Raw genomic sequence first — 13,548 nt, 5'->3', positions numbered from 1 at the left:
TAATTTGTCTTATTAAACAGTGTTTTTTACTCCTCTATTCAGATTTGAAATTTGGCATCGCAAACAGACAGGCATCTTGAAATCTTGTTAGACACAGAAAACACTACAAGAACTTGTGAATATTTATATATGTATATATATTTGTGTGGCATGTATGGCAACAAACACGCTTCAAGTCTTCAACTGTGTTTGGGAAGCATTGGGATGTCTTTTATGACCATCTCTACAGTCTTTCTCCTTGGGTTTGGTATTGCTGACCCATCACACGCTGGCACATTCAGGATCTTAGCAACTCCTAGTTCTCTCTCCCTCTTTGTTCCTCTCCATAACTGTAAAAATACTAATATCCAACCTCGGAAAAAGTTGTAGTTGGTATGATGTACTTATGATGTACCTAGTATGATGATATGATAATATGTTACTCCTTTTGTCCCAAAGGATTAGTACGCCAATGTGAATTTTCTCAACATGAGGGCACCGCAATAAAGATTTAAAGTTAAAAAAAGACATGCTTTCCAAATGTTTTCCCTTTTTATTCTCCGTTTCATCTCTTTCAGTGTTAAATGTGGAGACAAATAAGCCCTTTGGATTTTCAAACATAATTCATTTTGTTTATCGAATACAACTGGCACATTGTATGCATTCATCTGTAAACTACAGGTTTATATTGAGATCTATCAAAAACACATGCTCCATTAGAGCACAATCCCTCCTTTTTTAATAAGGCCATCTGTTCAGGTGTAAATTAAACACTGATAGCAGATCTATAAATCACGAATACTTTTTGGCAGTGCTTTCAGTTCCATATGGGTATAATAATCATTTCCCTATCTCTTATAAACCCCTCTGCAGCAGTCTACTCTCCAGGTTCATTTCAGCCAAACCTCACGCGCGACACCTGCTAGTGGCTTAGTCGCCGCGCCATCTGCTGGCCGCATTAGGTATTACACACGCGCTCCTCCCCGCACCCTGACGTTCGCTGGCAGCACGGCAGACTGTGCAAGATGGCGAGCCGATCCGTGTCCGTGGCTTTGAGTAGGGCGAACAGGATTCAGGCCTGCGGGCTGAGTCCTCTGCTGATCAGGTAAGACGCGACAATTACCGAGTTTGTCTCCTTTATAGCCGTGCGATGCCCTCCAAACACGTCCCAGGTCGTTTTCTATTTGCTTGTACACATTCACAGTCCTGATCATACCTCGCCGATCAATCACCATTAGTATTGGAGCGGGGCTTATCGTATCGGTGTGTGTTGTCTGTGCTTATTACATGTAACCCCATGTTACATTAACATACATGTCTTTGCAAAGTCCCTGGCGTTTGACGGATCACAGCAGGACCTGTTCAAGGTCACTGCCCTGGACATGCTCCTAGCATGTAGCTGCAGGCTGCCCCATCACACAGACCCTGGCTAATCATTACTCCACTGACAGTGCTGCTCTATCAGGACTGCTCCTCCACTATTAAAGCACTTTATATAGACCGATGAGATATGCCTGTTTAATAACAGCTGGGGGCTGGCAGTTGCTTATTTCCATGGCCTGGGGTTATATCTTTTATGTGGACACAGCACCTTGATGAGACGTATTCAAATGGTCATCTTCCTACCAGTTTTCTCTTTTGATTAGTTCTTCTCGCTAAAGAAAAAAACAATTGCAACATAGTATATAAAATTATAAAATATAGCTACATAAGTCCGGTAATGTTTTTATATATATATATATATATATATATATATATATATATATATATATATATATATATAATATAGCCAGTAGGTTGGACTCATCTGCTGTGAAACTACAAGTCACACAATTCTTCGCATTGGTGTCATTAACAGACCCCAGGGCATATGTTTCCTTATCAATATGTTTTGTGAGTTCTTTTGGAATTAGGTGACATAACTTTGTAATAATTGCGTAAGTGGATGATGGTCTCCGCGCAATAAAGAAATTAGCCGTTAGCACATTTGTTTTCCCATCTCGACCCAGGCAGTTGGCTTGAATATTTGAACATAACATTCAGTGCTGATAACCCGTTTGTTTTTGTTCTAGAAAACAAACCATAGCCCATAGCAAAATGCCCTGGTCAGGCTCAACGTGAAATAATGGCAGACTTTAGAAGTTCGGAATCGCTGGAACATTTCCAGCTCTAATGCCAGACTCCTTGTTGCACTCGGTGGAATGACTATAGTTAAGCAACACATGGAGTGAAGGACAGCCTGCCTGCACCATTGATCTTGTGTGACCCCACTACTATGTGCATTCTCATTTTAGAGCTATTTAAAGAAACAGTTCATGTTCGCAAAGGGATATCGCACAATTACATATACTGTGTATGTATGTATGTGTGTGTGTGTGTGTATATATGTATGTATATATAAATTGGCAAGCAATTAAGACAGTATGCAGAGAAAATATATGAAATTAATACACTATTTTAATATAATTTTGTGAGCAAACGTATAAAATTTGATACATTTAAATAACATTATTTATTTTTAAAAGAATGTTTCATTTATAAATGATCTGGCTTCATGTACAGCGGAATCACAGGAGCCAATAACGGGCAACGTGCAAAGTTTTTTTTCAAAAAGTTTTATGTCTCTATTCACAATTGGGTTTTGACTTTATTTATTCATTTTTTGGAACCTATGGTAGGTATAAAAAACAAAACAAAAAAAAAGTGCTTTGTATCAGCTTCACCAACGTAGGAATGTCATCTAAGTTCTAGTTGGGAAATCTGTATCAGACTGGTCATAAAAAATAATAATAAAATGTTTTTTTTTTGGTTTTTTTTAAGTTTATTGCAAAATAAATCATTGCCCTATTTTGTGCATAGGGTAAAAATCTGTAATTGGGTTTTTTTTTGGTGGTTCTATATATAAAAAAAACCCTTCATAAACGGCTTTACTTATAGCACTCAGATGCGGATGTAAAAGTATCACCATTATTTAGACCCCAGAGACATATATTAATTTCTCTCTGGGTCGTTGCTGTTTGGATATGTATGTTTGATGTGCCTGCACAGGGGATGGTATTGATCTTTTACTAATAGAGATGCATTATATAAACACAGGGGGATCGCCTCCTCCGCTCAAAAGGCTAAAGAAGACAGCTGGCTACGATCCCTCTTTGTCCGTAAGGTGGATCCGAGGAAAGATGCCCACTCAAATCTGTTGGCCAAGAGAGAAACCAGCAACCTGTACAAAATACAGTGTAAGTATTACCATCTGCTATACTGCCAAATGATAACACCTCTCTTGCATCCAAACGTGGCAACTAGATTTTGGGTTATGGAAATAAATTCAGCTAGAACTCCACTCGGATAGCTTATCTTCAGCAGATCCCAATGGCACATAAGGCAGTGTAACAATGCTCCTGGATTCCATTAGAAACTAGAATTCCATTAGAAACTAGTAAACTAGTAAATTACAACCACCTCTAATGCCACAATTAAGTGAGGTTTCAATTCTTTAGACATATAGAGTTGACGTTTTATTATTTTGTTTCTTTTTTTTTTTATCATTTCAGTCCACAATGTGAAGCCAGAGTGCCTTGAGGCCTATAACAAGTTATGGTAAGTCCTAAAAGCTGTCATTTTTCTGGGGTTGTACTTATGCTATAGAACAACTGCTAAGCAAAAAAAAAAAAACATTGCAGATGTGTCACTTTAATATTTCCTCTGAAAGGTTAATCACATAAAAAAACACAAACTTTTCAGAGATTTTTAAGTTTCAATGGCGACACTAACAACGACGTTTATGATGCTGCATTTAGTTTGACATCATTGTAGAGGTGCATGCATATAGTTCTTAAAGTTCAGTTTAAGGTTGCTGTCGGCTGTCCCCTTGTCATTAAACTGTTTTGTGTGGTGCCTATTAGACAGTAAGAATTAAAAGTGCTGATTAGTGCCTAAAGCGTAAAGAAGAGGTTCACTTTTATTCTTTAGGACTTAATTGGATCTAGGTGCACCTACCCTCCACACATGTATTTCTATTACTAAGGGGAGACCAAAACTTGTAAGCTTGCAAGGCCAAGGAGTCTAGAGTATCTTTTTAAACGTCTCTTGAAATATCTTCTGGTATGGCATTGGCTGAATTGAGAAAGTCGTCTTGTGCAACCTGGATCACCACAGCATATGGATGATCTGATTTACCCTTGCTTTCCCTTCTTGGTGATTGACATTGTCTTAACTTTTCTTTTTGAGTGAGGAGGTGTTGCCAAAGGTTCATGAAGATGAAAACTACCCATGTACTTTGGTGGGGACATGGAATACATGGTATGGAGAGCAGGATCAAGCTGGTATGTTCTGCAAAACAATGTGTAACTGCAGGGTCAACCTATAGCTCTCCCAACTGTTGTTGAAATGAAACTCGTGTTCCCTGGCCAGCCCATAGAAAAACTTTTCTCTACAGAATGCCCATTGCATGGTTTACTATTAACGCACTCTAAGAATTACAGTTCAGCAAGAACTACAGGGAACTGCTATAGGGCATGACATGGATCATACCAAATGACTCTCATAATGTGCCAATTAACCACACGACTGGTGGAATTCTCCTGAAATGTGGTGTTAAACCGAATTCCCAGTAATACTAGTTTAGTGGTGCACGCTTCTGTGGGTGGCTGCTGTGAACCGTAGTATTGGCCCTGATATATTACCCTTGTTTGACAAAAAGACTTTGAGAGGATTTACATTACTTGTTAATACAAATTTTTATGACCGGCATGTACGTAAATATATTTGTTTTTCCTAAACTAAAGGGACATAACTATTTCCAAATGCATTTAAGTAATTTACAAAAAAACATTCTTCTCTCCCTCTACGTAGAGATAATATACATGGGAAGCACTAGCTTTTCATTTAGTTTTTGGTCCATTCGTTTTCAGGGAACACATTTTGTTCCCTGCCCTTTCAGCTTGGACGCAATTTTGATGGCTTTTTCCATCCAGAAACTAAATTCATTGTCGCTCACCCCCGCTCAGGCTGACTCCCGATGCCTCTTACCTTTTCCGCTGACCGATTCCGTGTGCCCATCTCCTTTTCCTCCGCTCTTCTTCTTTTCTTGCCTATTCTTCTGTTTTTGCTTCCCTTTAGTGACACATACAGAGTGGTTATTCTCCTTTCTGCTCATAACTTCTTTTAGCTATGCAATGACTCGCATATGTTATATTCATTGTTATTCAATGATATGGATTATCTATTTATAGATATGTTTTTCTTTTCTATTGTGCTTTAGTCCACCTGTGGAGGTATGAGGGGGGATACCCAGCTCTAACAGAGGTCATGAGCAAGCTTAGAAAAAACCAAGTAAGTTATTTCTGTGAGTTCCAAGACAGACATGCGAGCCACTGAAACATCAGATCAGTTCGCCATAATTGTGCAACTGCGTGTATTCTGCCACAGAAAGGATAGCCAACCTTTATTAACAAAATAATGATCCATACCCTGTAAATACAGAACTGCAGGCAAATGTGTAACTCCGCTACATTTACAGTTCTTAATGTACACTGCAACGTCCATGATCTCCCATTCTGTGTCTCATGTTCTGTTTTTTTCTGCATGCAGGAGTTTACAGAGTTTCGGAAAGCTCGGGGTAACATGTTGCTGTCTCGTAAAAACCAACTCTTGCTGGAGTTTAGTTTTTGGAATGAACCTGTCCCACGGAAAGGGCCCAATATTTATGAGCTGAGATCCTACCAGCTAAGGGTGAGCGTTTTGTAGCAGTTACGCATTTTAAGCCAAATACAATAAAAGGTTTGTCTTGGGAAACATGTACATACTATAAAGACAGGGGCATGTTGTTGAGAGTGCAAATGTTGTTAGATTTATTATTTACAGTCACAGGCTGCTACATGCAGAAGCATACTTGGGGGGGGTCTGACCCTGGTGCTACTTATCCCGCAGCTCTGCTTCTTCTGCCTTTTCTTATTCTTTCTTCGTCTGCTTCTTCCTGGTATCAGCTCTCTTTACCAGACTTCCCAGAGTAAAGAGCAGAGCCACGGCATGCACCTCGTGGACATCCTCTCCCCTGTCCCTCCAATCAGGGGAGGAGGTGGTGTGCGGAGACGCTCCGTCCTTTTGAAGAGATGTTCTGATACTAGGGAGGTGTGGATGAAGAAAGAAGACAGAAGAGGAGGAAATAGAAGAAGCATTGCTGAGGGAAAGTAGACAGGGAAAACCAAAGTGGCCTGCAGAGATGTTTTTTATTGGGGGAAGGGGTGTCAATCACTCTGTGTGCTCCTGGCTAAATGGAGGAGATCATTCTCCAAAAGCTGAAGCCTTTCACAAGCAAACCTACTCATTGTGTCAGGTGAGACGACATCTTTATTCTCTAAGCTGAGAATCGAGATATTTGTAAAAGTGTCTGGATACGCGCTTGCAGCATATTGTATTGTGGTATTCTACCCACATCTGTATATTGCAGTTAAAATATTTATAATATATATTTAATACATGTTTAATCACGTTAATATTAACCATCATCAACAATCATATGTTAAACATAGGTCATCATTTTTCTGGTTCTAATAACAAAAATTGCTTCTTATTCAGCAGTCCTTTATGTATCCAGCGCTATTTCGGCTTTAGTTACTTCATATGATTTGTATCCATCGCCAATATTGTGTGACGTTTACTTCTCACTGCCAAATATTAGTATGTTGTAAAACATGGCTAACTAAATCCAGTCCTCCCTGGGCTGAGACGCACCACGTGCTTTTGAGGTAAGACGTTACCAACTGTAGGTATCGGTATTTATAATTGTTTATCAGAGAAATCACAAAACTCTAAAAGGCTTATGGCCCATGAGCACTATCTTGGACACCTCTACTTTTTAATATAGACCTTGTCATGTACAACCAGGGGCACACTTGTCCTAATTTGGCCTTTATTACCTAACTTTACCTGCACACGCATCTTTCCAGAAAGGTTAAATAATTAATTTCTATTTTGCTACATGGGACATGCTTTTTTTCTCTTCCAGCCTGGAACCATGATTGAATGGGGAAACCACTGGTAAGGACAACATCCACAGAACTGGTTCAATTACAATAATTGCGTATCTTTAATATAATGATCTTCAATAACTTATGTTCTTATATTAGTAAGATTACTTCAAAGCAAAGTGTTTTGTTCTCCCTAATTTAAAAAACAATACTTGAATTTTTCCGAGTACGTCTCCCTGTACGTGATGCTCTGGGGGCAACGCTGCGTGTTTAGACCCTAGTGTCCATGTGTAAAGTTCTCTCATTGATTATAATGGGACTTTCTTGCCACTTATTGACACCTTTAAGAAGCCAATCAGTTGGCAAGAAATAGAAGAAGGCAGCTTTTGCCCCATGACGGATTGTCATGCTCTCTAATTAAAGTGACTTTTTGTGTTATTTACACTTTGCTTGGGGTAATTTTGCAACCTTGCGATAATGTGTTAAACAACTTGGAATGCAGACAGTCGGCACAGCAGTTTCAAGTCGAATGATTAAAGTACCTGCAAAGCATGTGCTTGCTTTCTGCTAATTTTAAGTGTGTCCTAAAAATCCCTCCTTCACTCCTGATGAGAGCTCATTATATAGAAATAAAGTGCAAAAAATCACGGCTTGCATTTAATAGACTTTAAAGCAGGAAAAGCAGGAATGTTGTACTTCACATAAGCATTATATAAAGCTGAACTGAAATATGAATTCTAATTGTAAATCAAAACCTGGTGTTCAAATACAGTATAACAATACTAATTGTTGCAACCTTTTTGATGGTGATTATATTTTTTAATGTGCACGTAGAGTGGATTATGTAACGCCCAGCTGCTTCTTAGTAGACTTGTGCAAATGGACCAAAAATGATTCAAACAAATGTTTTGTTTAATTTTTGGACCGTTTTGTTTTTGGTCAGTGAATTTCGCTTCCTGTCCTTCGGGTTCGGATGAAATTTGGAGAGCTTTTCTCATTCAGTAATAAAATTTGTTTCTAACCTCATTTACTCACTTTCACGCTCCCATTCACTTCCTGTCACGCTCTCTCTCACTGTCTTCCTACCTTCTCCACCACGACTAGCATCTCCCTGTCTCCTTATCCGCAGCTCGTTTCTTCTCTTGCCTCTCTTTGTAATCTACTGCTTAGTCCGCAATGACATTGGGCTTCACGGTTTTTAATATGAAAATTCAAAGTGTTTTTGCTTGAATCAACACGCCCTGATTACTTTAATATATCAATAATGGTTTATGGCTTGCTGTTATCGTAGTAGCAATGGGTGACTTGTGTGATATGGCCTGCACTTTTCTCTCATCGCGTAGGGCTCGTGCCATACGATATCGTCAGGACAGCGGTGAGGCCGTGGCTGGCTTTTTTTCTCAGATTGGCCAGCTCTACATGGTTCATCATCTGTGGGGTAAGAATCATTTATCTGATCTCACATCAATGGGATGTGCTTTTAACCCCTTAATGACAATTGCCGGTCCTGGCACGGCACGGAAAAGCATGTGCTTTACGACAATTGACGTGCCAGGACCGGCACGTCTTTAAACGGGTGCAGAAAGCGATCTACTATCGCTTTCTGCACATCGGCACGAAGGGGCCATCTCTGGCCCCTCCACGGGGCGTCAACATCCGCCATACTTTGTATGGCGGCGGACGCCCGTTTTAAAAGCGTAACTTAAATGGTGTCGCTGGAATGCCTCGATCAGGAGGCATCCAGCGACACCAAACACTAACCTTTTGATGGGCTGTGACCGCTCCGGAGAGCGGTCACAGCCGCAGCTGCCGGCAATCTTCGCCATCAAGGAAGATGGCCGCCGTCCTGTAACAGGAACCACAAATTTTAAAAGTTCGCTAGATGGTCCAGACCATCTAGAGAACTTTGGCTCCACTTGCAGGTTGAATACAGGTACTGCATTCACCATGCAAGTCAATGGAGCCCAGCTTTCTAATCACAGTGTGATTAGTAAAAATAAATTAAAAAATAAAATAAAATTAATAATAATTAGAAAAAAATAGTAAAAAAACAGTAAAATGTAAAAATCATTTCCCACTGATGTCACTATCAGGGGAACCTCCAAGTTGAAAAAAAATGTTAAATTTTTTTTAAAAAAAAATAATAATAAAAAAAAATATATATATATAAAAAATATATTTTTGTGAGCAAGTCCTAAAATTAGCATATTAGCTTAAAACAATTCTCGCATGGAAAGAGTTAAAATACTGGCATATTAAATGCCCGTGGGGTGTCTACTTTTAAAAAATGTATGATTTGATGGGGTAAATTGAATGGGCCAGGTTCAACAACGTCCCAATTAACACGGGGGGAAGGATGGCCACACATCTAATTTCCAATTAGAAAAATGCACACGTACCAAATGTGGCCTTTTAGTTCCCCCCAAAAATGACACACCCATGCATGTGGGGTATCACTGCACTCAGGAGATGTTGCTGAACACATTATGGGGTGTCGTGTGACAGCGGCATATACCAGGAGCTGTAAATTCATACATAAAGTAGGTGTGTGTGGGAAAAATACACACACAAAAATATTACTGCAAACTTTGAAAAAATGCTGGTGGTAAAATGTGTGCATGCAAAGAGTTAAAATACCAGCATTTAAAATACCCTGTGGTGTCTAGTTTTGAAAAATATATGGGTTTATTGGGCACACTGAAATGGCCCGGCTCAAAGATGTACCAAATAGGGCATGGGCAGTGGATCCCCAAATGCCAAAGTTCAACATTGAAAAAAGCGCATGCCCCAAATGTGGCCCTTTTGCCCCAAAACAGCCAGGCAAAATCATTCATGTGAGGTATCGCTGTACTCAGGAGATGTTGCTGAACACATATTGGGGTGTTTTGTGATAGTGACATATACGAGAACATTTTAATTCATACCTGAATTAAAATGTGTGTGGAAAACCAAATGCAAAAAAATTACTACCACAAAGTTTGACAAAGACTGGTGGTAGATATGGTGCATGGAAAGAGTTAAAATACTAGCATTTGAAATACCCTGGGGTGTCTAGTTTTCAAAAATATATGGGTTTATTGGGCACACTGAAATGGCCCGGCTCAAAGATGTACCAAATAGGGCATGGGCAGTGGATCCCCAAATGCCAAAGTTCAACATTGAAAAATGCGCATGCCCCAGATGTGGCCCTTTTGCCCCCAAACAGCCAGGCAAAATCATTCATGTGGGGTATCGCTGCGCTCAGGAGATGTTGCTGAACACATATTGGGGTGTTTTGTGATAGTGACATAAACGAGAACATTTTAATTCATACCTGAAGTAAAATGTGTATGACAAAACAAATGCAAAAAAATGACTACCATAAAGTTTGACAAAGACTGGTGGTAGATATGGTGCATGGAAAGAGTTAAAATACTAGCATTTGGAATACCCTGGGCTGTCTAGTTTTCAAAAATATATGACTTGATGGGGTAAATTGCATTGGCCGGGTTCAAAGATACCCGAAATGGCACAAGGGGGGAAGAATTACCAGATTTGGAAAAAATGGCTTTGAAATAGCAAAACGCTACCTGTACTTATTGCCCCATAATGGGTAGAAAAAAGCAAAAAAAACATAAAAACATTGGGTATTTCTAAACTCAGGACAAATAGTAGAATCTATTTAGCAGGTTTTTTCATTACCTTTTATAGATGAGTAAAAGATTTTTCAACTAAAAGTTAGAAACAGTCATTTTTTTCTAAATTTTTCACCATATTTTATAATTTTTTTAATAGTAAATAATATGATACAATCAAAACAATGTCATGTAAAGAAAGCCCTTCTTGTCCTGAAAAAAACAATATCTAATGTGTGTGGGTTCAGTAAACGGGAAAGAAGAAAATTACAGCTAAACACAAGCAGCGCATAAATGTTAAAAAGGCCATTGTCACAAAGGGTACAAAAAGTAAAATCAGCCTTTGTCTCGAAGGGGTTAAAGAAAGGTTTAAAAATAATCCCTTTTTTAATATTTTCTTGCAATAAAAGTTCTGATTAGAATGAGTAAAGCTGCGTTGCTACTGGTTACATGGGTTGGTATGTGATAATGTTTCAGGGATTTAAAAATGCTGTTTAGATATTTCATACAATAAATTGATTCTTCACAAATGTGTTATCCTAATGTGTGTCTGTAATCTATAGCCTACAATGACTTACAAAGCAGAGATGATATCAGGAACGCTGCCTGGCAGAAAGACGGCTGGGATGAATGTGTCTACTATACAGGTAATATATACAGTAAATAAAACTGGCGATGGGTTGCACACTCCCAACTTTCACCCATATTATCCATATGCCATGTATACTGTACGTTTGATGGCGGACACATCAGCTAGTGTTATTTAAAATGATATATTATTATTATTGATTTATGTCGATTTTTTTTTTTTTTTTTTTTTTTTTTTTTTTTTTCCTTGAAAACTAGACACTAGTTTTACCTGTTTTGGCACGCTAGATTTTGTCATAACTATTTCATTTATCACAATAAGTTAGATTGACGAACAACATTATATTTAATTTTCCCATCTGTCTAATAGTCTCAGTAGAGCACCTTTTCACAACTTCTTTTCAGCGGTGGAACCTTCACCTTGTTTAGAAACTTAAAACGCATTTTAAGGTGCTTTTTAGATTGAAAGTGTATTGTTATTCTTTAAAAATAATGGTTGTGGACACTATGTGTTAAGATATTTTATAGTGTTTTAAAGGTAACAGGTTAATTAACAAAATCTTCTTATAAATGTAATAATTACAGGGGAATAATGATGGTTAAAAACTAAGCCAGGCTCCGGCCCAGCTCATGGCTCTACCACAAATTAAGATCACTACATGGAAGGCACACTTGCGTCCTTAAGAGGAGACCAAGGTCGGGTTTTGAGCTGGTTCCTGCTTAGATATAGTGGATAATGGCTAGCCACAAATTGCTGGCATAGTGAAATTAACCATTAAAACATCATAACACCATAACACTGACCTGCTAAAATTAGAGGGCAGGAAAATGCATGTGTTATACTACAGAATGCATTATCCATAGGATCGTTTGTAGTCTGACCAGAGCCTCTGGATTCCATCTGGGATTGAGGACTTCCAAGTCCTGGAATCTCAATTATGTCAAGATGTCTAAAACTGTTTTATTTGCTAGTTATACTCTGAAGTCATTCCTTAACAAATGGTTTTAAATCAAATCTTGTATTTTCTGTGAGCCACTCTAGTGGGCCAGCATGTCTAATGATTATTTGTGCATTAGTTCCCCTCATACAGGAGATGGAGTCTAGAATAATGATCCCCCTGAAGAGCTCTCCGCTACAGTAATGATCTTCTCGTGTGTCAGTCGAAAACGTTGGCAAACCTTTTGTGTGGATTACTTCAGAAATGAAGGAACCGTCTCCGGCGGATTTGTATTTCAGTAACTCAGTAATTCTGCTTTTATTTCTAATTATGGCCCTGACCTGTTTCTAGATCAGTTCTCATATACATGCGTTTAAAGAAAAAGAAATGTGCAAGACACAATATCCACCACTCTTTTCATGGATTAGCCTGAAGTGCATTGCTTCATGTGTGTGATTCCTCCCCAGCTATGACACCCTTTGTACCCTGCAGAACACCTCAACCTATGCACTAAATTAGTGTCTTAATGTTAGTGCTCGGATTCCCCTGATATTTGCAGGTTTTATGCCTCCTCTTCCATGTGCACAGGATGCTCTTCAACTAGCCCAAAGCCGAAAGGCCCACCATGATTGATCCCCCCCCCCGACACAACAGTCACATCTTTAATTGTATATGGAAATTAAATGGTCAATAATACTTTTACATCCCTATTTCTTAGTCTATCTCCAGTGATGATATTAGTATCTAATATTCATACATTCAGTAGCAAACCGGAGGATACAGCCATAACTCGGTCTCAAGATGCCTTTGCATCCCCATAATACTAATATTGGTTACATAATATTTAAAGCACTTGATCGCTCATTCAGGTGTAATTAACCTGTTGTTCTCCAGCAGTTTTACTCATACAGCTCTCATCATCTACTGGGAAAACATGGTAGTTGTAATTGATCAGCAGCTGTAGAAATACATGGTAAGGATAGAGATAGCCAGGTCGGCCACATAACTGATAATTTAACACGCGTGTCTTATATTGAAAAGGTGTTAATCATTGGAGATCAGAAAATGTAATCTAAATGTTACAAGAAAAGCACTACAAAGCTACTGAAAAAATTCAAAAGAAATGGTTGCTTATATTTTGTCATCCTGTATCTGAAAATGTTACAAATTGAAATTGAGTTAATACTGTATGCTGTTACAAAGTGGACATAATATCTAAAAATCATTGTTTTTCCTGTATGTAAATGGGTTGAAATACCCAAAGGAATGTTTCTTCATTGTTACAAAATGATAGGTCATCATGGGAATTGGTACATGTCAATGGATTTTCTGCTAAACAATATAAATACAATCATTTTATTTGAGTGGATGGCATTTATTTATTTAAACTGGGACACAATCGCATTATTGGACCCAAATTTTTCTTGTGGCTAGGTTTATAAAAGGGTGTGCTATAAAAAA

The 13,548-nt window shown here is 38.5% G+C and overlaps 1 protein-coding gene across 1 annotated transcript; it reads left to right on the top strand.

Annotated features, from left to right (window-relative positions):
- Positions 1-943: 943 nt before the first annotated feature.
- On the top strand, positions 944-12,475 carry NIPSNAP2 (nipsnap homolog 2). Its single transcript, XM_053454909.1, has 10 exons — positions 944-1,084; positions 3,076-3,215; positions 3,531-3,576; positions 4,207-4,301; positions 5,240-5,310; positions 5,569-5,709; positions 6,986-7,017; positions 8,291-8,385; positions 11,125-11,208; positions 12,227-12,475. The coding sequence occupies exons 1-10, from the start codon at positions 1,005-1,007 to the stop codon at positions 12,289-12,291; spliced, it is 849 nt and encodes a 282-aa protein (XP_053310884.1). The 5' UTR covers positions 944-1,004; the 3' UTR covers positions 12,292-12,475.
- Positions 12,476-13,548: the final 1,073 nt, after the last annotated feature.

This window comes from Spea bombifrons, chromosome 2, assembly GCF_027358695.1.
Source record: "Spea bombifrons isolate aSpeBom1 chromosome 2, aSpeBom1.2.pri, whole genome shotgun sequence".
NCBI lineage: Eukaryota > Metazoa > Chordata > Amphibia > Anura > Pelobatidae > Spea > Spea bombifrons.
Note: the sequence above shows the minus strand (reverse complement) of the source record. Positions and strands in the feature narration are given on the sequence as shown.

Coding starts and splice junctions, on each gene's coding strand:
- NIPSNAP2 (XM_053454909.1), top strand. CDS start 1,005: ATGGCGAGCCGATCCGTGTCCGTGGCTTTGAGTAGGGCGAACAGGATT. Junction 1,085..3,075: donor CTGAGTCCTCTGCTGATCAG/GTAAGACGCGAC, acceptor ATATAAACACAG/GGGGATCGCCTCCTCCGCTC. Junction 5,311..5,568: donor GCAAGCTTAGAAAAAACCAA/GTAAGTTATTTC, acceptor TTCTGCATGCAG/GAGTTTACAGAGTTTCGGAA.